Here is a 26,398-nt window from a genome sequence, read left to right as displayed (position 1 = left end):
AGTGCACTACCCAGGGGTGCCATGGTTGGCAGTTTGGAAGAGTGACTCGGCCTCCTGCATCAAACCAACGACGATGGTCTCATGCAACGCAAGATCGGTTTTTCCCAACAGGGCGAGCGGGAAGGCCAACCAGGGTGATGGCTGATGTTGATGTTTCCACACTGACCAGTTCAGCCCACGAGCGGGCAAGGCAAGGGCTCAATCCTGGCCCCAATTCAACCCGCAAGGAGCTGGAGAAACGTGAACGAGTGGAGGGGTTCCTGTTTCCTTGTGCGATAGCTCCCTGCATCTTAGAGATCGAGGGTCTGCTCTCTTAGCCTTCGACGCTGCAGAAGAGCCAGCTACGTGGTCCCGACCCCAAAAGCCAAGGCGTTGGCAGTGGCGGTAGCAGCGAGGCCGGCGGTGCATGCCAATTCAAAGGCAACGCGTGAGAAACGCCGACCAGTTGCCGCACGGATAGGGCGATGCAAACTCAAAGGCAAGCTGGCGGACATCGACTGAGCAGCACTCGTGCTAATGCGCTCGCACAAATGAGACTCAGTTGCTTATGCTTCTTTCCTTCCATACACCCATGCGTATACAACACAGGTCTATAGGTGCACATCAGGACGCAATAAACTTGGTCTCGCCCGTCCTTGTCGTACATTCAAGACAAGCCTGAGACAAGGACCACCTGCCTGCTTCTGCGAAGCAATTGGGTAATGCGGACGTTCTGCATGCAAGGTGCCACTCTTTCCACGGAAGAAAGATGGTCGAGACAGCATGAAGGGGCATCTTGAGGCAGTCGCAGCGTCGACGGCTGCCATCGCGTCGTTGGGTTTTCGACATACCCATCGCCCCGCGTCCCGTCCGATCGCTCGGGGGTACGAGTCTGATGCAGATCACCCATCCACACGCACCACGAGTCGACTTGACATGTGCGTGCTGTAGGTGCCCTAGAGATGAGTGTACACGCACTCCGCACTGCGCATGCCGCACGATTGGTTGAGGTGGGCGGGAGCAATCCCGAGCGTTGGACGCCGACGGCGAGAGTGAACGGAGCGACTTGGGCCCCTCGTAAGAATTCAGAAACGACTTGACCACCTGTCTCCTCATCGAATAGTTGCGTGGGGCGCATGCATGGCAATGGACCTGGCCAATGTCCATGGTTCCTGCGGAGGAAAAGAAGCAACGTCTCCTCCGCAAGGTCCGGTTCAGAGACAGCCATGAAAGCAGGGCAGATTCCCCGTCGAACCGGGCGATTGATTGGTGCGGACTCTGCGGAGCACAGATGCAGCTGCAAAAAAGCAGGTACCAAGAGGACGGCGAGGAGGCCTCGAGCCATGTTGGGATGCGAGCGAAGAGTGGCCGCTCGACGAGGCTGTTGTCCATGTTCAAGCGCTGGCCGGCACTTGACGCGTCCTGTACATGTACGGAGCACGGAGCACTGTACTCCGTACAGACACCAACCTGTTCGTGCAAGTAAGTACACCGCACATGAAATAATAATGCGTAGGTGCTCGTTCGGAGCTGACCAGGAGCCAGCAAGGCGGGCCGCCCCCATGCTAATCATCGGGCTGGGCCCCATGTGTATCCGTGGACGGGATCCTACCAAGTTGCCCATGGTAGTATACATGTGGTAATACTCCGTGCCGTGACATGAGAGAGGGCCGAGCGTCGTACTCGCTCGTACGGAGCACTCCGTGCGGAGCATCGTGCTTGCACACTTGTGTGATCAGTACACCCAAGGTGGAGCTCAAGGAAAGCGCTCAAAGTGGGTGGATGATTTTGGCCGAGCGTTGCTCGTTGACGAGAGGAAATCACGAGGGAGTCGTCATATCAACACCAGCTCGCTCGTAGTGGGTTATGATGGCACAAGGAATTAAGCAGCCGCTTCCTGCGACCGTGGTGGCGATGTGCATCGCCATCGTCATCATCATGGCTGTCCATCCGTTCTGGTAATGCTACTCCGCACCGGCAGGGGAATATTCATGCGCGTACGGAGTACTCATGCCATGCCTCGAGCACAAGGGAATCCGTGCGCCCGGTTTATGGAAGCTCGGAGACGAAGCGAACGCTCTGGACCAAGGTTCCGGATCTGAAATAAAACCGCTGTCGTGCTGCATGCTCGCAGAGATGCACTGCAAGCAACCGATGTAACAAGTGTTCGCTAGGCCTATAATACGGGCCTGGAATGCGCTCTCTGCTGCCACTGGGGTTTCTGGTGCTGAATCGTTCGTTCGTCCTGCGGCCGTGGGAAAGCAAGTTTCCTCAGGTTTGGTCGGCGAAATGATAGCTCGCCCGCAGGCAGAGCTTGCTTTTTCGACATTTTTTTTTTGGCTGAGGGGGTGGTTGGTCCAAGCCCTTCCGCACCGCTTGACGAGACGAGGCTCCCCTCGGCGATAAAATTATAAGCTGGTGTCGAGCCAGCTAGGCTGGCGGCTTCTCGTCCCGGGTTGCCGCGTCGTGCATGCCATGATTCTGTGTCCGAGGACGAGGGCACCTGGAAAAGGTGTTCGAGCCTGTAACCGTGCATTACTGCGCCAGTGTTACTCGTAATTCCCTCGGGGAAGCTGCCGTGCCACTCTCTGGCGGGCGCCGGGTTTGGCGTACCACCTACCACCTACCACCTACCGCCTACCATCTACCGCTGAGTAAACTATTGCTATTAGTAGACGGTTTGTAGATTGGAGGGTGGTCGCCACCGCGCGTTGGAACGCGAGCGCACTGGCACATGAGCGAAATTTGAGGAACGGAATCCGGCTCGAGAACTTAAGTTGGCGCTTCCCGAGTCCGTTGTACTCCAGGGACGCGTTTCATACCATGAATGAAATGAAGCAGTGATGGAATACACAGAGACCACGTGGGATAGATCGCCTTAGGCTCTACAGTGACCCATGTGGCGGCAATGGAATACATGTAGTGTAGTTTAGTGCTGTGCTGTCGCGATTGTCGGCAAGTCGACGATTTCTCTCCTAGCTCAGCCAACTAGCTAGCGCTTGATGGTTGCCGGCAAAGGAACATTGCGCAGAATGCCAGAGGCGAGGATGGAGGACACCCACTGTACACCAACGACTAGCTGCACTAGCAAGTTGAGCCCAGATACTAGTTGCTGGACGCTAGGCTGTGCGTCTTGTAAGTAAGTATACATGTAGTACTCCGTACTGTTAGAGTAGATGGAGAAGTACATGTACGTGCAAGTACAGCACGTGCATGTACCATACTCGGGACACTGTACTCCGATACTGACAGATGATAATAACGTGATCTGAAGCTGGGCGAATGGATGTTGGTAACTCGTGTGTACGGAGTATCTCGCCTTCATCATGTCGACGCTAGGACGAAAGAAAAGCAAGCCGATGAGGTGAGTACCGTGGGCCAGGGGCAAGCCACAACCGTTGCTGCCACTTTTACCTTGTGTGCTGTCGACAGAGGTCAGGCAAGCGATCAGGGGTGGTCGAACATCAGGTCCTCGTAGGTATGCCCATGTACGATAGTCATAGCACGGCCATTGTGCCCGTACAGCTCACCGTATAGTACTGGTGACCTTTCGGCTGACCCGGAGGAGTCGCTAACCAACAGGCGCATCCTTTGTCACACTTGAGCGAATATCCCATCGCGACAAATTTCATCATCCTGTTCTGAAGTAGCGGCTGGTATGGACTGAGGCATGAAAGGGCATCACATGGAGTCCCGGCCTCTCAGATTGGCTGGCGGAATCAGTGGGCGAGACGTGTCTTGGTCCCCCAGCCATTGAAATAAACAGGGGAAGACAACAGTAGGCGGCCAGCGGGTTGGTGGAACGGGCGAAGGTGGGAACTGTGGAGGCACTATTCAGCAGGCGGGAGAGGATGGCGTCCGAGTCGCTGCCTCCGCGGCTCCGCCTCCGGGGCCGCCTTCCCGCTGCCGTGAAGCTCCAGCTCTTGCCATCGAAGTACAGTACAATAGAGGTGTCCGAGAGCCCGGTGATCCCTGTCGTCCTGTCGTCCCGCCGTCCGTGGGTTGCGAGGGTGCAAGGTAGACGACATGCGAGCGCACGTACGTGTACATGAACGAGCACTGGCACAGTACAACGAATCGTCGATGCCGCAACGAGGATGGAGCATAATTTGATTGGCGTGGTACGCAGGCCGTTGCGGCGTTGTATTGCTTGCGCTTTTTCTTCTTCCGCCACGTCCCCGGCCATCTGGTAGGTGCGGTGCTCGAGGGTATGTGGACGGGTGCGTAGCGTACGAGGTGAAGTGCCACTGGTACAGCTGCATGTGCCTGCAGTATTGACAAGTCCGAGTGCTCTTATGTTGGATGCATCGATGGATGGATGGATTGTTGGATGGATGGATGACTGAGACGAGTGATGCGAATAGCGCGTGTCTGATTCGGCTGCCCTCCAACTCGACCCCCTCTCCCCATCCTCCCCCCCCCAGCCGATGACGCTGGGGAGCGGAGCGAGTGGCGTCCTTGCTTTTGATTGAAACCCTGATGCAAGTGAGCGTGTTAGTGCCGAATGTACATGTACGGGTACGACGGTGTCTGTCCGTATAATGCCTATCTTGAGTGTGTTGTGTGTTGTGCGTCTCATGCGTGTGCGTGGCTCGGGACTGGGTGCCAAGTTGCCTCTCGGCTCTCTCCCTGTCGTTTAAAAACATCCCTCGGACCCCCCCCCCCCCCGCCCCCAGACGACGAGGAAGAGGGATGCTTCCTGGAAACAAGTTCTCAAGCTGCGACATTTCAAACTTGCCCTGTCATAATATATTTGTAGTTCGGTACTGAGTACCTTCCTTCCCCTATTCTTCGTCTTCTCCCGGTCGTACCTGCGCTGTTCAGTGTTCAGCGCTGGTTGCTCCTGCTACACCATCACTTATACGCATCGTGCCTGCCTGCCCTCGGCTCCGCACAGCAGGATCCCATTCACCTCTCCTTCGCCAGGTCACCAGGTCTCCCGGGTTCGAAGGATCGAGGTACTCCATATATCATCTGATAGTCAAGTCAGCTTCGCACGGCACATTTTCAGACTGTGTCGACAGATCTGTCTGTACGCCAAGGACTCAAAACAACCTGCGAGTGGGACGGCACGACGTCGGCAAGTCAGAACGAGGAGTCACAGCATCGACAACCAGCCTCATCTTACGTGGGGATACACAAGATCGAAGGCTCGAAGCACACGGCACGCGAAGTGTAGATTTGCCTCGTACGGCATTGGAAGTACACTTGCACCACGCTCGCTTCCAACGACATGATCCTCGAGACAGCGCCGGTCCTTCTCGTCTGATAGATACAATCGGCCGATCTGATTCACCACTCGCCATTCACGGGGGCATCGGGCCATCCGTCCGAGTTGAAAACCAACTCACTTTCACTGTGGCCCAAGCTCCCCTCACTCATCAAGGCCTGCCCATCTTCCCTGCTCGCTCACTTCCTGCCGCTCACCCTCCCTCATTCTTCCACTTTTTGTTCTGTTTTTGCAATCGCAGAATCCTACTCCTGATTTGTCTTCATTCCTTCCTCGCCCACAACGTGCACAACCTGGATATTTCAACTCGTCCTGCCGAACCGCCGTTGGTGCCAGGCCGCTTGGCGAGCGACACATACAATGGCCAACGGCCTCGACCGCCTCGAGCGGCTCTTCACCTACAAGCGCAAGCCTTCCTCCACACCGACGGAGCAGGTGAGCCCTGTGGTGCAGCCGACCGAGCCTCAGTTTCCGTCACCATCCTTCATTCGCCCCAAGACCACTAGAATGGCTGCTCGTGAAGAGGTTCGCCTTCGACAAGCATCCGGTCGTTCCCCCTCCGTGCCAGACATTTCGGCCGCCCTACGTATGCCTCTCGCTCAAGCTCTCCGGCTGGGCTCGAGCGATGGTTCCTATCAGCAAAATGACAGACATGCCACCTCGCCCTCCCTTAGTGATAAGCAGGCCGAAACCCTGGTCTCGTCACTGCGCGAGTTCCAGTTTCCCCAGCCACCCAGCCGAAATGCCGAAGACTCCCCGGTGTCGTTGTCATCCGACGCATCGACTTCCGATGCTCCTCGCTTGCCGAGTCCTCGATCCCGCTCACCACTTCGACTTTCTGTCCCGCTGAGCAGGCTCGACACCCCCCCAACTTCGGACCCAGAAGATGGTACCTCATCGCCGCAGAGTCTCCGAAACAAGGCATTGCCGGAATTACCCTACAACAAGGCACCTCCCACTCCGGACGAGTCTCCCGAGCTTGGTCCCAGGCACGGGCCACACCTCAGACGCTCCGTGTCAATCGACGTCATCAACAAGGCGTACATTGCCGCCCTGCAGAATGAGCCGGGTGACTACTTCGATCAGATGTCTCTCCAGAGATCCTACAGCCAGTCCAGCGTGGCACCATCTGTCCAGTACTCGACCTCCAGCTCCACACTGCGGGAACCCGACTTCAACGAGTTTTTGAATCTTAGCGATGATGACATCGCAGAATCGACCCTCGACAGCCCTGACTTGTCGACGCTGGGCGAGTCCAGCCCGGCGCTCCCTCCGATGGATCTATCCATTTCATCATCGCAGCCTTTGACTTCCTCGCTGCTGACTTTGACACCCCCTCGCGCGAGCCGCCCGGCCGCTGTCGCCGCTTTTGAGGCGGCTAGGATTGCCAGGCGTTACGACTTTGACCTCGTCTATGTCGTCAACCTCTGGCCAGACAACGCGAGATGTCAGATGCCAGCGTCGGCCAAGACGGCTAAACCGATGATGGGCCGCTTGCTGGCAGCTCATGGCTTGCACCACGTTCCCTCGCCTCTTCAAATTTCGTCCCTGGTGCACACATCCATCATGCGCTCTGATGGCTGGATCGAATACCGAAATCAGGAGGCTCAAAGTCAGGATTTGGCCCGTGGCTATGCCTGTGCCTTCTACACCGGTCAATATGCCAGGAGCAGCACATCGGGCAAGTCCAGTCCTGTGTCGGGTGTCCGCTTGTCGGAAAAGATCGATCGCGGCATAGTGTTTGCGGCCTATCGCAAGCCCAGAATTGGTGACGACAAGCTTGGTCGTGCCTTTAACGAAGTTGCACTCCGAGAGCTGCACCGAGAGGCTGAGGCACTCGTGGAGATGCTCATCGACATTCACGTGGCGAACAGACTACGCCAGCCTCCCACACAACCTTCGGTGGCCGATGAAACTGGTCCCATGCCATCGCAACAACAAGAGATGTCGTGAGCGACGATGACTAATTCTCACGGTCCTTCGTTCAGCTCGACGCAACACGAAGCTATGACAGCGCAGTAAATTTCCTACTCCCTCGTTTTATTGATCCGCTGTATGCCAGGATGATGGCTCAGCATCACATTCGACCCCCCCATTTTCTTTCTTTTCCCATTCTTGAACATTTCTGAAGATACCTGAGGGCGACTCACCTCCATCGGAACCAAAAACACGAACGACGGACACGATGACGAGTGGCGTTACGAGTTGCTTTAGCTAATTTGACCTCAATGGGGGCCGGGACACACTAGAGAGAGCATTCCCGAGAGCTTGGTAGCAACGGGATGGACATGGGCAGACTCCATGCCAATGGTGGATGCAGATGCAGCATGCAGAAAACAGGATGCATTGCGCAAATGTTGTGTGACGGCGGGTGCATACAAGTACATGCAACCTAGATAGCCTCAGCCTCAGCCTCAAGTGAATATAATATTCACAGTCAATCATGAACAATCATATTCGCTTGAAATGAAACGACTCTTGTCCCACAAGTGCTTTTTTGTGTACAATGGTCATCCATGCCCATGGTAAGGTTGCAATTCTATCCGCCATCTCGCTCGCAGCCACCTAGAGCACATGAACATGTTGTCTGTCTCAGTTGGGCGGCAAGTGCCCTACGAGTATTTCCATGGACAGACATGAGACAGTTCAACCGACAAACTACTGCGGAGTAGTCATTTTGATATCACACCCCAAACTCGCTAGAATGTCCATCATTTCGCCGCTAGACTGAGACATGCATGCTACAGGGAACAGTCGGCTCTACTCTCGCCATATTTATCACCTTCCCAAGGTCTTGTGTCTGTTCGTGTCAAAAGCGACGATGGGCTTTCCATGTCGCAGTACTCCGTACTTCAAGCTTGCTTCAGAAGAGGGACCGAGGCAATGCCGCTTCAACGTCAATGGATGGTTGAACATTACGACAATGCGGCCGGTGTTGGGAATAGCAAGCAAAAACCAACACCCCTAAACGCCTCCATCACTTGTAGAATTGGCACACAGGTTACGGGTGTCTCGCACTGAGCATGGTTGCGTTCATGTCAACCTCATACCGCTGGGAAAGTAGTATCACGGCACATTGATCGATGAAAGTGGCACAAGGCACCGCGTCTGCATTTCTTGTCTTAGTCGAATGGAATCCGGCGAAGAGCATCCCCTTTGCCCCCTTTCTTCAACTCCTGAGCCGCTGCAATGCTACTGGGCACCTTGATGCCACAACAGTCCCCCCAACCAACTGGGTCATGTGAATGGCCAGAATGGTCTCCCGAGGCTTTCGTGCCATCTTCCGTCTCTTCATCCTCCGCTGATGCATCGTCTTCGCTCATCCCGTCGGCAGCGGGGACGAGAGAGCCAAATATGAAGTGCTGCATGACGGGAAGTTTGCCCAGCACCTCGGCGACAAACATCCTCCGCATGCCTCCGTCAATCTTGGTCCACGATTTCGCCGATGATATATCATCAAGCATGGGACTATGCCACCGCAACCCCTTGACAGTCTTGGTGCTGTTTACAAAGTTGATCTGACCGAGATACAGGTAGTCGCGACCAAACTCCTCGATGGTGAGGTCTTGGTGGATCGAACGTGGAGTGATGTATGGGTGGTGGAGAAGCTGGGCGGCGCCGAAGAGAAATGGGAGGAATTGATAGTCGTCCAGCCCCCAAACGCCGTGAGAGCCCGCAGGTTCCAAGTAGTAGGCCATCTGAATGGTGCGCATCAAATTCAGATAGCGATTGAATACCCGGAGGACAATGGGCTTGAAATCGGTCGACCGCACAAGACCGAGCTGATACAAGCAGAGTAGCCACATTAGAAAGTTGAGTTCATGCCCAGAGCCGTAATCAATCCGGGATCGGTTCCCGAACGACTGATCCAGGTACGCCGCCGCCTCGGAAATGGCGGCCTCGTTGTCCAACCCCAGGCTCCTGTGCCAACCTGGCGAGTTCTCCCTTAGCAAATCTAGGAAGCGGCAAAAGGCTTTATTCCCGAACCGTGAGCCGCCTTGATCATCCGGGGGGCATTTTTTCACCAGCTCTTCGGCTCCGTCCAGAATCTTCAGGATGGCTTTGACCAAAGTGCTCAGGTCGTCGTCGTTGACGGCGGAACATGGCGTGTCGACGACGGCCTCGGACAGACCGAAGATCCAAGCCTGTATCAATATGTATGTGGGTGACGAGAGGAATAGCTTGTGGTCATTAGGGGAAAGGATTCGTCGTGTTGGAACTTGGAAGGTCCAACTTGACGTGTCGGGGGGGGATGGTAAGGCGGGCGTCTGGGGAACGGGAGTTTGATTTGCAGGAGCCGGTCGACGCCTACGAGGCTCAAGCTTGGGGATCGCTGGACGAGCGTCGCGCGAGGGGTTGGGGGAAGCCATGAGTGGGTTGCAAAGCGTGATGAAGGCAGAAATTGATGCGGCGCGATGTGTTGAAGCTAGAAGCTGTTAGGAGGAAGTGAAGCCGGCTGGCAAAGTGACGTCGTTGAGCTGCGTAATACTGTTTCAGTCGCTGGAAGGGATTGGCTAGTAATTACGGAGTACTACCTACTAGGAACCCAACAGTAGGTAGGTACCTAGTAGGTAACAGTAGTTTCTACTGTAATTACTGGGAAATGTACTGCCACACGTTAATCTCTACACCTAGGAACCGCTGTAGGTATCGTTTAGTACTTACTAACACTGTACTCGTACATGTACCAGTACTTACTTGTACGTAGTACGGGAGTTCCAGTCCAACACCAAGCCAACTTGGTACTATTCTCCACAAGCTCCGATCGATAATTCTCCACTACTAGAACTGGCCCTGCTGCAATTTTTCCACGTCGGCGGACGACAGCAGGACGGTCAACGTTATCAAACCATTGCGCTGCGACGTCGGGAGTCAGAATGATACTCTCTTCAGAGCCCAAAGCAGAGCTGTCTCAGCTACCCAACGCGGACGGCTCGGCAACCTTTTCACACCTCGGGTTTACCGTCACGGCGGCTGTAAACGGACCTGTCGAGGCTCCTAGGCGCGACGAGAATGCGTTCGAGGCGCTCGTCGATGTTGTCGTGCGTCCTGCCGCCGGTGTTGGAGGTATGGACGGAATCTCTTCCCCTCCGCCAGTGACAGCTGCAGCCGAGAACGTGTCTGACATGTGGTTTGACCAGGCACGGGCGAACGACAGCTCGAGTCGATCCTGCAATCGGCGCTTCGTCAGCTCATTCCCATCCGGGACTTTCCTAGGTGCATGATCCAAATTACCCTTCAGGTCATGGAGACGCCCAAAAATGCCTATGTGAACCCGAAGTTGCTACAGTCGCAGCTGGTGAGATGAATCCATTCCCGCCCGGCGACCAGCAAGGCAGGAACATCTTGCTGACTGCCCGTTTCACTCGGCAGAATCTGCCCATCATTCCGGCCTTGCTGCATGCCGCCGTCCTCGCCTTGTTGACCGCTGCCGTCCCCCTCAAGGCGATCGCAACCGCTACGATGCTTGCAATCGGAGATAAGGGGAGCATCATGGTAGATCCAGCGATGGAAGAGGCCGACAAGGCGCAATCGGTTCATGTCCTCGCTTTCACGTCGGCAGACGAGCTTCTCTTGGTGGAGAGCTCCGGTTCCTTCTCCGTCGAGGAATGGAATAAGATACTTCAGGCAGGACAGCGTGCATGCTGCCAAGCAAGTGACGCTGGCGGCGACATGGTCATGTCTGGCAGCGGTGCCGAGTCCCCGAGCGTCAGGGCCTTCATCCGGTCGGTGATGGAAGCAAAGGCTTCGACAGACCTCCACTGGAAATGAGCATTGATTTCGAGCGTCCTTTTTGCCTCGATGCCGATGCCAATGCCAGCGTCTATTGCACAACCAGCCAGCGCCGCGGCAAGGCGCAGAGACTGGAGAAGCAGCCCGGGTTTGAGCCACTCCCGCAGGCCAGGAATCCCGAACATGAGGCGAAACGAGGCAGAATCTCACACACTAGATCCACAGCTGTCAACAATGCGACCATGACGAATACAACCAGCTAATGGTATTGCACATACTTGGTCAATTATTTGGTCAATCGTCACATGCGAGGTTGTCAAGCTGGCTATGGGAGGAGGCCCGGTCTCGCAGTTTCATCCAAAACTCATGGCTGAAGAGGCCGAGGGGTCCTCCATGGGGGACCAGTGCAGTCACTGCTACTGCTCTTGTCATGCATGCGTGGCATGCGGCGTGAAACGGAAGCAGTAGCATTTGCTGCAGTGCCCGCAACCCTGGTGTTCGGCTTAGGCACATGGGAGTACCACAGCGGTTGATAGGCGATTGGAGACAATCGCCGGCCATGTTCGTCATCACAGGACCTGGCTTCAACCTGGATGACGAGGCTGAAAATTAGCCTCGGTCTGGTATCCAAACTTTCTTAGATGCTAGGCAGGTAAATAGGCAGGTACCATTGACTCAGCCGCCTTGGAGTTTCTTCATATACGTCGCTGGACGCTAGTGGGATGCACATGGTTGCGTTTGGATTGTGTGACGCCTGAAGTTTAGGTGCGGCAGCTAAACTATCAGAACGTTCGAAACCCGCGACAGCCAGGTCCCCATGTAGCTGGCAGCGTCTCAGGCTACTGCCGAAGACGGTGCGGCCATCAAATCTGCCCTCTACCTGCCAGGAAATTACGGAGCGGAGCGGATGTTCTGTTCACATGGAGTACACGTACATGCAAGACGTAACGTCGCCTGGAATATCGCCAACAATTCAGTGGCGCATCTCTGTCGCAACGAATATGTGAGATCGGCCTGTACGTGGAATCAAGCCCAGTTCATCTAGGCCCCAAACGCTGCTTGCCACCTCGGCGGGCGCCTGCCAACTGCTCGCCCCGATGCCGCCGAGTTGCAGATGCCTCCTGTGGCTGGAGCACATCACGGACAACGGACGTCTCAGGCCACCGGCCTTGGCCCTGTCTAGAGGCAAAAAACCGAACTTGCTGTGCTCTAGGTGGACATGCCGAGAGAGCCTTCAGGGGCAGGCTCCGCGGAGCATTCAAGAGGAGATCTCGCACACCCGACGGGTTGGAATCCGCCGCGTCACCATCTCTGTCGTGCCTTGTGCTCGTACTTGCATCGTACACTGATCGTACAGTCCCAATCCTTTTAAAAGTATAAAAGCCGGACCAACGAGTGGATTTACTCACGCCTCCAGTGCTGTACCGCCGTGTCTGTCTTTGTGTTGCGTCGTGTCATGTCGACGAGGGACAACATAAAGGCCATGATATCGGGCACGTCCGGCGCTGGTAGCACTCACTCACGGGCGTTCCGCTCTGCGTTCATATGATCGCTTCTGATCGTCTCTTGAGCATTATATGCCATCGATTTTGAGGATCGTTGTATGTGACCTGTTTTTCATTACTCCACCCCCCCCTCCCTTGACCTTCCTTCCCCAATACGTTCGTTTCCGACATCGAGGTTCTGACCACGGTCACGCCTTCCTTTCCCTACGGACTTGGTAGGAAGGTGGTATACACCTATCCATTTCGGTTGCTCCTTCTTTCGCTGCCGCTTACCTACTTATCGGAGTAAAGTTGCTGCCATCCTGCCCAGTCAGACTTCTACTGCCCAGTCAGATTTTTTTCCTCCACGCCGAAACCGATCAGCAACTTCATCGACAACGTTTCTCCGGCTGACAACACTTTTTTCTTCAGCTGTACCACGTGCCTGTAGCCGTCTGCGGCTAACGGTACTCGTGGCTGACAACAGCATACTACAGCACCAATCATTGCGATAACCTCTCGCTCGGTTCCCGTCGTCCAACTTCTGCGAACGACCCTTTCTGCTGACGACAAGGGGGCCATCCGGCCACACCAGGGTGAGCAAAAAGACCTGTAGGGGAGGGTGAGTGCCTTCATTTTTCTCTCTAGGCCAGTGTTTGATGGAGGCCAGGGGGTGGATGACTGCGAGTGTGAATATAGCTATGACCCTATCTTGGTGGGTGGAGGGTGGCACGCAGCATGGTGCCTCGAAAGCCTCAGTCTCCGAGCCCGAGCACCAGCTGACCATCATCGATCTGATTTGTAGTGTGCAAGGGCTGCCAGCCTACTCGCTGTCTCATTTGCGAAAAACAACGAGCAAATCCGGAGCGCTTCCGCTACGGCTTCTAAAGACGCACACACAAACAAGCAGGCTGGAACCGACCGGCATTGGACCAAGACTTACCAATCCAATTTCCAACCCGCGCGTTCGAAACGCCTCACCGGTGCCCAGATACCCAACTCTTTGATGCTCGACACCGTTCGGTCATTGGGCTCGGACTTTGTGATCGACTCCGCATACTAGGTACCCTAGTTCACCGCCACGCTTCACCTCATTTGGCTGCCCAGTGTACCTCGAACCGCTCCCTCGCTATATTTAACTCCGCGCTCGCCATGGCATCACCGATAGCTCCACACCCGGCAGCGGACTGGAAGCCCCTGCGCATCGGTGCTGATCAACACAGCCGTCTCGACCGGCCCAACGCCGCTCGCCATCGTCTCTCAATCGACACGGCCAAAGCCTCGAAAAACACAGATGACCCGCGCATTCCGTCGTCTGCCGTTCCTTCTCCTGCCGTCAATCGCCTACCATTGGCGACTGCCTCTGATGTGGTGGTGAGCACTGCCTCGCGCGCACTGCACCCTCCCCCATCGAACCAAGGCCATCGCCGCAGTGCCCTCTCTCACGACTCCATCCCTCGCCAGACCGTCATCAAGGCACTTGCTTCCGTTGGCCGGACCAACAAGCCGGAGGATCTCACGCTCGGCAACATGCTCGCCTCGCAAGCCGGCGTTGCCGGCACACCCGGTTCGGCCGCCTCGTCGCAACGGCTGGCGGACAAGCTCAATGACTTGGCCAGGAAGCAGTCCACACCACTGACGGCCTTGGCTGCCGTGCAGTCGCCCTGCTTCTACCACCAGAGATTTGACGACGCTGTCGATATCGCAAAAGTTCTGGAAGAGATCAAGAATGATGAGTCCATGTCGCATTCCCGCCTGGTCCAGACTGCCACTGGAGTCCGCGAAGTCTCCAAACTACTCCAACGGCGACCTATTAGACGTGCGGTTCGAAATGTCATGATCGTCACCAAGGCCCGCGACAATCAGCTGGTTTACCTCACTCGCGAACTTGCCCTCTGGCTTTTACGGACTCCACGCTACGGGTGTAACCTTGGAGTCAACGTATATGTCGACGCCAAGCTACGCAGCTCGAACCGTTTCAACGCACCTTCAATTCTCTCCGAAAATGCCCAGTTCGAGCAGATGCTCAGGTACTGGACACCTGACTTGTGCTGGACCGAGCCGGAGAAGTTTGACTTGGTCCTGACCTTGGGGGGCGATGGAACGGTGCTCTTCACCTCCTGGCTCTTCCAGCGTATCGTGCCTCCCGTGCTCTCCTTCAGCCTTGGAAGCCTCGGGTTCATGACAACATTTGACTTCGACAAGTACGTGGACCACCTCAACCGCGTCATGGGTGACGACGGCATGAAGATCAATCTGCGGATGCGATTCACCTGCACCGTGTGGCGCCACGACGCTCGCAGCCATCGATTGGACGAAGGGGAACAGTTCGAGGTCCTGAACGAGCTCGTCATCGATCGAGGGCCATCTCCATACGTCTCCAACCTTGAGCTGTACGGCGACGATGAGCTCCTCACCGTCGTGCAGGCCGATGGCTGTATTTTCTCCACACCCACCGGTTCGACCGCCTACTCGCTCTCTGCGGGGGGCTCTCTGGTCCATCCCGATATTCCAGCTATCCTCCTCACGCCCATCTGTCCGCACACTCTATCCTTCCGGCCAATGATTTTGTCAGACACAATGGCCTTGCGCGTCGCCGTCCCTCGAAATTCCCGAGCCACCGCCTACTGCGCTTTTGACGGCAAAGGCCGCATCGAACTCCGCCAAGGTGATCACGTCACGATAACCGCTTCACAGTATCCCTTCCCCACCGTTACCCGCACGGATACCGAATGGTTTGAGAGTGTCAGCCGGACCTTGCGATGGAACGTCCGGGCGGCGACGCAGAAGCCCTTCGACTCCAGCTCCGTTGCCGACGTGCCATCGCACGCTCAAGGCGAAGACAGTTGCTGGGATATTGATGCTGACAGCGCCTGCTACCCCAGTGAGGAGGGTAGTGTGAGTGCTAGTCCGGTTAGACGGCAGATGAGCATGTTGGGGGTATGAATTCGAGGATACTCACGGCTGGATGAGCCCCATTCGGATTCGAGAGAGAGCGTGCTGGATGTCGATTCGTGGACGTTGCAGCGTTAATTTTAGATGGGCACTTGAGCGAAGACTTCTCACGAAGCCATGATATTTTGGACACGCACATTTTTCTCTTCAGTATTTTGACGGACATCTAGATGATGGGAAATGCAATATGACCTCGGCGCTGCTTCCCCCTAGTTTCGATGTGGTGTAGATCGACGCACCAGGAGTGGCCTGGCCTCGCGTCGCTTGAGGAGCTCGCAACATTTCCAACTAGTTGCTTGTGTAACACGATGGCACCCAAAGGCATGGATTGAGACAAGTTTATTCCCACCCCTTGATGATGTGCCCACAATCGAAGCATGATATCGGGCGAACACCCATCAGCACATCTCTGCCATCCTGTTTGCCACCAGCTATTTTACAAGGCACCTTGTAGCAACGCGATGGAACCAAGCCAATATATCCAACACCTTCCACCGCCGAACAAAAAAAGTAAAAAAGACGTCAAGGATAGGACAAGAATGGAGACATTGATCCGTCTCGTTGATGGTCGAAGATAGAATCCCTCGCGAGGGTTTGAAACAAGCCAGACATCCTTCACCGATATCTGTTAATGCGACAAAGTTTCTCGCGTGTGACAGTTTGGAAGCGAATGAAACTTTTGCGTCGAGATGTTGCGATGAGAGGCAAGTCTTCATCTCCATGCTCCCTGGCTCAGCGACAAGAGTCCCGCTACACAATCCATGTCGCCCTTTTTGCTCGGGCTGATCTCGCCACGCATAAATCTTTCCACTTCATCAGCTCGTGACCGGGACGGCGGCTGAGACGAGTCTTCGAAAATTTGAACGACACCATCTTTTCGTCCAAAAGGTTTTGAAGGTGTCGTGTTCGCTCGGTTCGCCATAAACCTGGAGTCCTTCCGCTCTCCTAGCATACGGCCCAAGCGGTGGCTCTCGGATTTCGGCAGTGGTTCAGATGGTAATGCGGGGAGACGTGATCTGTCATGCGGGTGCTCGCCCGAGTCGGGACTCCAGTTCTCCTTGTCCGAGTCGGTTGGCGATACGAGCCTGGCGACCTTGACCCCATCACCCAAACCGCCACGGGCTTTCTCGGCATTGACGCCCACATTCTCCAGCCGGGCGAACGTTGAGCTTGCTCGGCTCAACTTGGCTTTCTTGGTCTGACGAGGCCTTGAGGATCTCGTTAGGGACGCGTTTCTCTTGGCCGCGCTGGGTTGCAGAATTCCGCTGGAGGACCGCAGCAGGCTGATAGCCGCAATGGCCGAACCGTTCGACTCGTTCTCGGCCTGAGCCGTAAGTTCATCGCGTCTCTCCGAATCGGCACATGACTCCCAGGCATGGACGTTCCGAGATCGCCCCCTCGAAAGTCGTGGCGGCAGAGAGTTGGTCAGGGCGGAAATGGGGGGTAGGGTGATTGTCGGAAGCGCGCTATGGCTGCGCTGGAGGCCACGGCGGACTTGAGGAAGGCTAGGGAGCGTGCTCGAAGGCCGACGAGGCATGGCACGCGTAGGGGATGGCTGGTTGGAGACCAACTCAGCCTTTCCCTCCAACGAAAGCGACAGTCTGAGCCGAGATTTGGGGTTTCTCGTGCTCCGCGAGTCCGACGGGCAAGATGACGGAGGGGGAGGATCGAGGCTGCAACAGGTCAGCACAAGTTTGCGGAGATGTCAGGTCCGCCTTACTTAGGCGACTCTTCACTGCCGCACTTGAGAGTTGCTGGTGTGGAGAAGGAGCTGCCAAGGTTCCATCGGTTGGCAAGGTATCCTACGGAAGCCGAGAATGAATGGGCCATGGCGTCAGGTCCTTCTTGAGTCGGGCGGGAGGTTGATGACTCCTGACTCTGCGGCGGGGTCGTCTCGGTCTGACTCTGCGCGTTGGAGTCTTGACTTCCAATCCTCGGCGTGCCGACATCGGAAAGGGAGCGAGAGAGTTCGGGGCTGGTTTTCACGACGGACGGAGAGACGGAAGCCCGGTCAAGTGTTCGGGAGCTGGCCGAACTGGGCATGGGACAAATACCGTCGGCATCGGAAACGAGCCCCCGAGACGGGACTGAATCCGAAGAAATATTGTGCAAGCCGCTGTACCGAAGAGCGGCGAGCTCTTCTGGAGATAGTGGACGCGATTTCCGGCGGTCGTTCTGTCGTCGGTTCTGGAACCAAATCTGAGAGCTATTGTCAGCACGGCAAGGACGTACGATGCATACTAGACGCGTCTTCCGGTGCATCGGGTGACGGCTGCGCATGAATATCCTGACCTGGACCTCCTTTTCGTTCAGGGAAACGCGGTCGACGATCTCGAGACGCGCCTGCTTGTCGGGTTTGGGGTTGTCCTTGTACGCATCCTCTAGAACGATTTTGTCTTTGGCACTGTTTGGGAAGGATCGAATCAGTTTCTATGCGTCACCGAGCCTCATGTCGTGTCATGCCATGCCATGCCATGCCATGTTATGTTTTCGTTCGGGGGCACGTACGCGGTACGCTTCCTCTTGCCCTTGGGGTGCCTCTCCACGGCGTTGGCCGATGCTGGGATGGACGTGCCATCGACGAGCTGTGGCAAGGCCTGGGATTGTGTCGACGAAGGAGAGGAGCTCGCTGCGCGCTGCTCAGAGAAGAGGGCGAAGGGGGGAGTGGGAGATAGGCTGGGCATGGCAGCGACGTAGGAACGGCGAGGGTGGCGAGCCGGGTCACAAAATCATGAACATTACCGGCCGCGTCCGAGGGAAGTGGAGGAGGGTGGTGGGAGGGGAAGAAGAGATGCGTTGAACGATGGAGGAGTGCAAAGAGAGAGACGAGGACTAGAAGGAGAGAAAGACGAGGCTGCGCTGGCGAGCACGACGGGCGCGGTAAGAAAGTGAATGAGGTGAAGGTATGAGGCGGGAGGCGCCGTGGAGATGAGAGAGAGGAATGGCAAGCTTGGCTGCAAACACGATTCTAGTCGGAGATGGGATCCATTCGACTCGACGAGCCGTACGTACTGTCCGTACTACTGTATACTTTCAGCACTCGTGCTCATACTCGGACGTGTTCCAAGTACGTACTCGTGCTCGAATACATGTACAGTACTCGGTACACCTAACACATGTACTGTACTTACTGCGCAGCACTCGAAAGAATCACAAACCCACCTAGATGCACCACTAGAGCTACAAGTACTTGCGTGAACTCGTACTTGTACGTTACATGTACGCGAAACTATACCTGCAGTATACTTGTAGTTGGAGGTATCTGCAGGTACACACATACGTGCAAGTACTTGCGCCAACTACTGTACTGTACCGTACTTGTACTCGCACATTCGTGGTGCGCGGAGTAATTACAGTAAGTACAGTAACTTGCAAATGGAATTACGTGCTTGGGGGGGGGGGGAAATGGCCTTGAGGTTGTTCCCAGTTGCCCCTCCACTCACACCCGCGTCGTCCCGTTTAAGGCAAATCAAATCACGTCGCGCGCTGAAGTGAGGCTCTGTCCCAAATAGGAAAAATGTCAACACGCGTTGCACGTGCAGGGGCTCGCGAGCTGACCTTGATATTGTACCTGTTTTTTGACCAAGTACATGTACGGAGTACTTGTACATGAGGGGTACAGAGCACTCCGTACTCCGTACGGATACATGTGCTGTAGTTCTCAGATACTAAGGAATTACTGCAATATGAACAGGACACCATGTAAGTATGTGTACATGTACTTAAGCACGTCCTCTGTATGAGTACTAACAAGTACAAGTATATACTTGGAACAAGTAAGTACTGTACAGCACATACGCCTGGTACTTGAAGTGTTCATTGTGCTGTGCTGTGCTTACTTACATGTAGAGCACGGAGTACCTAATTACTTGTATCTGCTCCTACCGCCGCACTCCGTATGCAACTAATATGGTCCAGTACGTAAGTACTTCACCCGTACAAGTACATCTTCTCTCGAGTCGTTGCACAGCTTCTACTGTACATCATACACAAGGACTGTCGCGTACGCGCCCTACCACAAGGGCTCAAATACAATGTAGTCCGACAAGTGCGCGCACCTCGGGTCGTGTTACCATTGTCGATTGATTTCGGTGCAGAATACTCCGCACAAGTACACCATCAGCTCGCGCTCGCGGCTCTCGGATACGGGCGATCCAGCCTCCCGCCTGTATTAATTGCCTGTTTCTCGTCTGAAACCGTGGCCGTCGTGTGTCATCCATTTCTCCATTCGACACCACCAACCATTCATTCAAGTACGAGGGACTTCCTTCCACTTCCCACAAACACGCGCAGGGCGGAACGAACTAATAGTACAATACATACTTGTTATTACCTACAGCACGGTACAAGTACAGGTTAATGTACTTGTATCGTACCCCTACTAGTAAGTATTTACAAGTATTAGGCTAGCAGGTGGATGCAAGAGTTACGCTGGCAGTCGAACTTGTTTGAGTACTAGGTATTTGTACATGTACAGTACTTTCCTGTTATTAGTGTTTACTTGTACGATTTCGACGAGGTACGTGGGCTTCGTCGTTCCTTGCCTGATTGAAGACAAGCATTCTCGTAGGCTTGCGCCACAAACGTGCGTTGTTACTTGCGTGCGCAAGGTCTCATCCAGCCGCCAGCAGATGAGGACGGTGGACCTTGTTACTTGATCGCCGATGGCATCTGTCTCGAAATCGCACAAAACAGTTCCAAGCCCTCTTTGGGTCGTTGCCTCGTCGCGTTATTACTGCGCAGTACCTAAGTACATGTACAAGTACCCGTCTCCCTGTAGCGCCTTCGCAAGGTGCCGGTGGTGAGCACCGCTTGGAGACTAGTCGGGTTCGAGAATCTGGTACCAGTACGAAGTAATAATACTGTACAGGTACTTGTACGGAGTGCTTCTTACGGAGTTCCGCATGCTTGTACTTCAACATCTACGGAGTATTATTACAAGAGTATTACATTTAAGTCAACTTACAGTACGGAGCAAGTACTGCATTGCAGGTGTACATGTACAAGTACACCTATGAGTATCTGCAAGTGCATTAAGTACTTGCATGTAGCTGTAAGCATGCGTGCTTATGTGTAGTTGTACTGTACGAGCATGTCTATACGTTAAGTAAGTACTCATCTATCGTGCATGCACAAAGTACGGAGTACTTGAAAGTATACGGTACTCCGTGCTACTGCAAGGACGGACAGTGAGAGAACGTATGGTAATACGGAGAATTAGCGTTGTACTGTACATGTACAATACTTTCCAAGCAATGCCTAACATGCAAGTCAGTGCACGGCGCAGTCCGAGTTCGCAATACCTTGCGGGTGGTAGACCGGGTAAGTATGCTCCGTACACGCGCCGACACGCGCCAAGGTCCACGACTAGCCAGCCAGACGACGCAGTTATTCGCGAGGCTCGACTGCCGACTTCATTCGCTCGCAGATCGGGCGTGGTGAAAAGTACTCCGTACACCGCAGGTACAACCTACGCCGCCATGCGGTCAGCAATCTCTCGCAATTTCGGCTGTGGAATGACGGCGGCTCCTTGGATAACCAGCGTGCAGATACAGACAAGTATTAATTTTACTCATGCGCGTTCATCATTACTGCTGTACTTACGTTGTACATGTACTGCCGGCAGCATGCACCAGTAGTGGAGTACTTCAACTGCGCAGAGTGTGTTGATGCATTTGGGCATTCGTCCTCGTTCGCTCATGCAAGTATTAACACAAGCATACGAATGTCCTTGCACTTCCTGCACATGGAGTGTTGGCCACGGTGGGCACATGGCGTTCGAGTGCACTCTGCACCAGTGACGCTGTCACAGGCCTTCGCCGCGAGATGCCCGGTATTCCCTGGGGATGCTGCATGTTGTTGACGTTGACAGCCTCCGTCAACACCACCGCGGGCTGGATCTCGGGCTTCCCAGTACGGAAATGAACTCTTGTGCTCAGAAGGCTGCTCGACCCGTCACATGAGCCCACTCTTATTGTCCTGGTACGTGTATTAATTACATGCTTACTTGGGTGTTTGTGTACTCCGTACTTGTAGGCGTACAGTAAGTAATAATCGCAGGTGTGCAGTACGTGTTTGTACTAGGTTGTAATAATAGCACGAATAATGCACTGCACGCACGGAATACGGAACACTTACCGTACGACCAGTACCAAGTAAGTACCTCAATACAGTACGTTGTCACGTACGGTTTAGAGACCAATTATTACTCCGTACTTACTTACTTGCTTGAAGTACTCCGTACTGTACAGTACATGAATATGTACTTACACTTGTGCATTGTACGGAGCAAGTACAAGTGCTGAATACTGGTACACATCAAAACGGCCACGGACATGCCATCAACCTGGTTACATTGCATCATGGTCGCCTCAACGAATGACGACGAGCGTGCCTGGCAGAGGTTGTCTCGTCGCCCCACCTCACATTGCTCGTGGCTAGAAGAATGACCTCACCGTAATGGCGTTCACGGGACGGACCAACCGCCGAGTACAAAGACACATCACGTCTCGGCCGCCACCATCCACAACGTGCAGATGCCAGGACAATTCCTGTCGTGCTCATGCGCATACACATCTGCGCCGGGCCTGTCGCTGCCAGACGGGCCGTTCGGACCCTGGACAAGTTTTTCAACAGATGTCTCGTCCAGCAGTTGCGCGCCATGTGCCTGCGGCGCTGGCGGTTGCATCATCCGGAAGACACGACGAGAGCTTGCAACGAACGTGAGTTGGCGAATGCCACGGAGCGTTGGTCTAACTATCGGAAAGCTGCATTTTTTCCTTCGCAGCGACGCCGCGATATCTACCCCCAACCGAGGCTCGTCGAGTAACGATTCCGCCTCTCTGCATTGACGCTCTCGTAAACCCTAAGCAGTTCCTTACTGTATCATAAATGGTCATGGCGGTCCGCTCATGCGCCGCCCTCGGGGATCGCCAACGGGAATGGGCTTGCGATCGGACGCCGGCCCATGATTCCCTCGACCGCTATCTTCCGTCATCCCAGGCCCTTTACAGATCGTCGTCGGACTGCTCGTCGGGGAGGGGCTGCGCGGCGGCCGCGTTCATCTCTTGCTCGTACTCCTTGAGGAGGGCCTCGTCGACCTGAGCGGTGGGGGGAGCCAGGGCGGGGGCGGCGACAAAGTCCTGCACCGCTTGTTAGTCCACGCAGCTCTGGGTCCGGAGGGGCCACGGGAGACACGAACCAGCTGAGGGTTGCCGACGAGCTTGCGGGCGAGCCACAGGAAAGGCTTCTCGAAGTTGTAGTTGGACTTGGCCGAGATGTCATAGTACTGCAAGTTCTTCTTGCGGTGGAAGGTGATGGTCTTGGCCTTGACCTTTCGCTCCTTGACGTCGACCTTGTTGCCGCAGAGAACGATGGGAATGTTCTCGCAGACGCGGACGAGGTCACCTGCGCATCCTTGTTAGACCAGCGCCTCTGGCGGAGAGGAAACACGGCGGAGAGAGAGGGGGGGGGGGACACGTACGGTGCCAGTTGGGGACGTTCTTGTAGGTGATGCGCGAGGTGACGTCGAACATGATGATGCCGCACTGGCCGTTGATGTAGTACCCGTCGCGAAGGCCGCCGAACTTCTCCTGACCGGCCGTGTCCCAGACGTCGAACTGAATCTGACCAAAGTTCTGCGACCCATCAGCAACCTACTCCGGCGACGAAGCCGTCGGGTCATCGAGGGCGGCACATACGGTGGTGAAGCCAAGAGGGTGAACCTCGACGCCGAGCGTCGCCATGTACTTCTTCTCGAACTCGCCCGTCAAATGGCGCTTCACGAACGTCGTCTGGAGGGAGCAACGGAACGCCTTAGTATTGATCTTCATCCAGACGCCAGCCATCATGGCGAATCGTCCCCCCGAGACGGGGTTGGGACGCAGTCGATGGCGGGGGACGAGGGCTCTAAATCCGCGTTACGAACCTTGCCGGTGCCACCGTCGCCGACAAGCACGAGCTTGAAGGTGGGAGTCTGTTGCGCAGCCATCTCTGCGGTTCGATCTTGCGAATCGTGTCGAGTGATGTAAGCGAGTGCTGGAGTGGAAGACGTCAGCCTACGAACTGCCCGTCGCGATCCGTGACCCAGTTCGCCTCGCCGGAAGGAGGGGTTGGGAAGCCAAGACCATTGGCCACGACGTGATGGAGGATACGATGGTGCGAGGACGGGGAAGAGAGGGGGGAGGGGAGGGGGGAAGGGCAGGCGGAGGCGGAGGTGGAGGCGGACGATGATACCTTCGTTGTTGTTGTTGACGTTGAGGAACTCCCTGATGGCGGAGATTTGTGCAGTGTAGGAACGAACTTGCACAACACAGACTGGTCAGCTTGGATGTTTTGAATGGCGGCGGGGAACCTTGGCCACCAGCAGAGCGCTAGAGAAAAATTCAACCGACCGACTGAGAGGAGTGGGCGAGCACGTGATGTATCCTGTCGCTGGTGCGCCTCCCCGTACACTTACTTGAGTGTAATAATGCTCCGTACCGTACGGAGTACAAGCAAGTACTGTAAATAAGTACTGTAAGTACTCGTCCACCCTTGACGGAGCAGGGGTTGAATGTTGGTGTGGGGTTTGCTTCGATCCAACGAGCAACGTCACGTCACCAGTCACCAGCTTTCAGACACGGCCGAGGATGATGTGGACTGAAATGCCTTGAGACGCAACCCCCCCCTCACCCCTCAGCGGTGCCGAAGTGTATTAACATTATTACCACGTACGTACCACTTGCAGATATGGGAAGCCCTGCCACAATACACTTAATTTACTCGTGCATACTCGGCCTATTTTCGCCTGTTGATTCGAATGCAAGGCCAACTAAACTCAAATCAGACCCACCGCGCTTCAGAGCGCCAAAAAGGACCGCTGCAACCAAGGCATAGCTCGCTGCACGCAAAGTAAAGCTCGCCGCCTGTGCCTCCGGAGGATAGAAGAACAAAATTTACATCCATTAAATTTTGAGTGCATGGAACGATGGGCAGGCAGGAGACCTCGGCAGGCCAGAGCTCGTTACAGGCACCTCTCAAGGGTAGATTTATATTTCTGCGTCAATCCGAAGAGGTACTTAGTTAGACTTGCCTGCTCATTCTCGTTATATCACGTGGACTGCCGAATGCAAATTGGATCAAGAGATGACCAAGTTTGCACTGCCATGCAATGCCATGCAGCACGTTGGTCAAGTCATTATGCCATCGCGGCTTCTCGTTCGCCGCTTTGCCAACTTGGCCAAGGAGTGACGCGGCATACTCCTCCATATATCTATGCATATTTCTCCGAGCAAGAGCAGAACACCCCCGAATTATTGGCGTTGGCCCATTCGTGGAGAGCGTGGGAAGATCACGACCAGTCCGCTGACGGCGAAAAAGTCGCATTATCGAGGCTTGGAAACAGTAGTATCCTCTCCGTCAATTTTTCTTCCTCTCGGCTGATGCAGCCACTCTTGTTAATCAACTATCTAGGCGACATGACGCTTCCTGATGTGACTGTTCTTTGACCCGATGCTGACAATCGGGTGAAAACTTTGAAAGCACATGGTGGCCACTCGGTAGACCGCCAAGGTTGCAGGATGAATTTCAGGAACGGCAGGCCATGGAGAGAAGCATGCTACCGATGGGTTCAATGACTGCGAGTACATTGCCAAATCGGAAGTGTGTGTGGCGACCACCGATGGGGCCGGCCGATTGGAACAGTCTTCATTGAATAGCCCAACCGGCATCGGTTGGGCGGCAAGACAGCGGCAAGGCAGTCAAACAACTCAGCACCCAACCCTACCTCACCCTCCCCATGGTATTTCCCGTATCGCCAAAGGGGATGATTCGCGTGACAATACAAGACGTATTTATGTATTTTTAGCCTCGCATGCCGCAACATGCAGCATGGGTTGCTCTTGTTGCTTGGGGCGAATATGCACTGTCCACAGGGGCGAGGCGACTGCCCAAGTGTTCCACACCTGACCACCCCCAAACAACACCGCGGCAATACGTACAACAGTCAAAGGGATCCAAGTTTACAAGGGAATGATGTGGCAGCCCAACATCCCTCGTCCGCCCCAGTCTCGGGTTGGCGTCAGCGTCAGGCATAGCTCCTGTTGCCGTGATGACCCGGCGGCTCGGGACACCCTGATGAGTATATTTTTCTGCAAACCGCGTCAGTTGGACTTTTCTCGCCATAGGGCCATATGGTGTCGCTCATACTCCCTCGTTGTTTTGAACACATTCCGCCACCCTCTTGAGATCATCATGGTTCATCTTATTGACGTAACCGAAGACGCGGATCACATCGCCCGCCTTCAACCCGGCACCCTCGGCCGGGCTTCTGGGAGCCACCGTGTTGACCTTGGCGAATGGGTCTTCCAACCCATCGGCCTGTGCGTCTGGCACAGCGGCCGGCAGCGGAGAGTGGGAGCTCGGAGCAGTGGCATCGGCATCGTCGAGGCTTGCAAAGTGTTGGTGGAGAAACTTTTCCATCTTCGACATGATGTCTTTGTAATCGTTTCTCAGCCTGATGACCCGAGCTCTCGTCGTCCTTACTGCGCATCATGTCAACACAACAAGGACTCAAACGTTGCTGCTGCATCTTCGTGGTCCATACTTTGAGCAACATCGATGTCGGCGCGCGGAAATCCGTCTCTGGTCACAAGCGGTGTCTCCATGCCAACGCCATGCTGGCAGCAGGTTAGCTTTCTCCACCAATCACTGCCAATGTGCATCGTGTGGTGAGCTGTACGGAATCCAGGACACTTCCGAGAGATTTCAACTCAGCTTCCACCGTTTCCTTCTTGGCCTGGAGTTGCGAGAAGGTCAACTGCCCCTCGCTGCCGTTCGCCATGATCGCACTGGTCGGCCCAGAGGGCACCGTGGGTGCGTGTAGGTTGTTCATCTCGAGAGGCAGTCCCATGCTTTCGGCCCTGCAGGTTCAGACATCAACAGCGCCTGCAATTATGTTTCTGTTTCTTCTCTCGAGTGCTGTGGTGGTATGAGTATCTTGCGGGTGTACACGTCAACGTGACGATGATGCCCCAAG

The 26,398-nt window shown here is 55.0% G+C and overlaps 7 protein-coding genes across 7 annotated transcripts; 3 read left to right on the top strand and 4 right to left on the bottom strand.

Moving 5' to 3' along the window:
- Positions 1–5,569: 5,569 nt before the first annotated feature.
- Positions 5,570–7,162, top strand: DCS_07505 (uncharacterized protein; the record flags this gene model as incomplete). The annotated part of the gene is made up of 1 exon (XM_040804790.1): positions 5,570–7,162. One exon carries the CDS (start codon positions 5,570–5,572, stop codon positions 7,160–7,162), a length of 1,593 nt encoding a protein of 530 aa, XP_040654894.1.
- Positions 7,163–8,331: 1,169 nt separating this feature from the next.
- Positions 8,332–9,579, bottom strand: DCS_07504 (phosphotyrosyl phosphatase activator; the record flags this gene model as incomplete). The annotated part of the gene is made up of 1 exon (XM_040804789.1): positions 8,332–9,579. One exon carries the CDS (start codon positions 9,577–9,579, stop codon positions 8,332–8,334), a length of 1,248 nt encoding a protein of 415 aa, XP_040654893.1.
- Positions 9,580–10,086: 507 nt separating this feature from the next.
- Positions 10,087–10,981, top strand: DCS_07503 (uncharacterized protein; the record flags this gene model as incomplete). Its single annotated transcript, XM_040804788.1, has 3 exons — positions 10,087–10,276; positions 10,351–10,508; positions 10,583–10,981. 3 exons carry the CDS (start codon positions 10,087–10,089, stop codon positions 10,979–10,981), a joined length of 747 nt encoding a protein of 248 aa, XP_040654892.1.
- Positions 10,982–13,578: 2,597 nt separating this feature from the next.
- DCS_07502 (NAD kinase associated with ferric reductase) lies at positions 13,579–15,372 on the top strand (the record flags this gene model as incomplete). Its single annotated transcript, XM_040804787.1, has 1 exon — positions 13,579–15,372. The coding sequence occupies one exon, from the start codon at positions 13,579–13,581 to the stop codon at positions 15,370–15,372; it is 1,794 nt and encodes a 597-aa protein (XP_040654891.1).
- A 721-nt stretch (positions 15,373–16,093) lies between these two features.
- DCS_07501 (homeobox transcription factor) lies at positions 16,094–18,065 on the bottom strand (the record flags this gene model as incomplete). Its single annotated transcript, XM_040804786.1, has 4 exons — positions 16,094–17,054; positions 17,102–17,568; positions 17,614–17,785; positions 17,890–18,065. 4 exons carry the CDS (start codon positions 18,063–18,065, stop codon positions 16,094–16,096), a joined length of 1,776 nt encoding a protein of 591 aa, XP_040654890.1.
- Positions 18,066–22,388: 4,323 nt separating this feature from the next.
- DCS_07500 (Ran GTPase) lies at positions 22,389–23,371 on the bottom strand (the record flags this gene model as incomplete). The annotated part of the gene is made up of 5 exons (XM_040804785.1): positions 22,389–22,523; positions 22,583–22,788; positions 22,865–23,018; positions 23,082–23,174; positions 23,309–23,371. 5 exons carry the CDS (start codon positions 23,369–23,371, stop codon positions 22,389–22,391), a joined length of 651 nt encoding a protein of 216 aa, XP_040654889.1.
- A 2,011-nt stretch (positions 23,372–25,382) lies between these two features.
- On the bottom strand, positions 25,383–26,203 carry DCS_07499 (26S proteasome non-ATPase regulatory subunit 9; the record flags this gene model as incomplete). The annotated part of the gene is made up of 4 exons (XM_040804784.1): positions 25,383–25,511; positions 25,570–25,904; positions 25,967–26,039; positions 26,102–26,203. 4 exons carry the CDS (start codon positions 26,201–26,203, stop codon positions 25,383–25,385), a joined length of 639 nt encoding a protein of 212 aa, XP_040654888.1.
- Between the last annotated feature and the right edge of the window lie 195 nt (positions 26,204–26,398).

This window comes from Drechmeria coniospora, chromosome 03 (genome assembly GCF_001625195.1).
Source record: "Drechmeria coniospora strain ARSEF 6962 chromosome 03, whole genome shotgun sequence".
Classification (NCBI taxonomy): Eukaryota; Fungi; Ascomycota; class Sordariomycetes; order Hypocreales; family Ophiocordycipitaceae; genus Drechmeria; species Drechmeria coniospora.
Note: the sequence above shows the minus strand (reverse complement) of the source record. Positions and strands in the feature narration are given on the sequence as shown.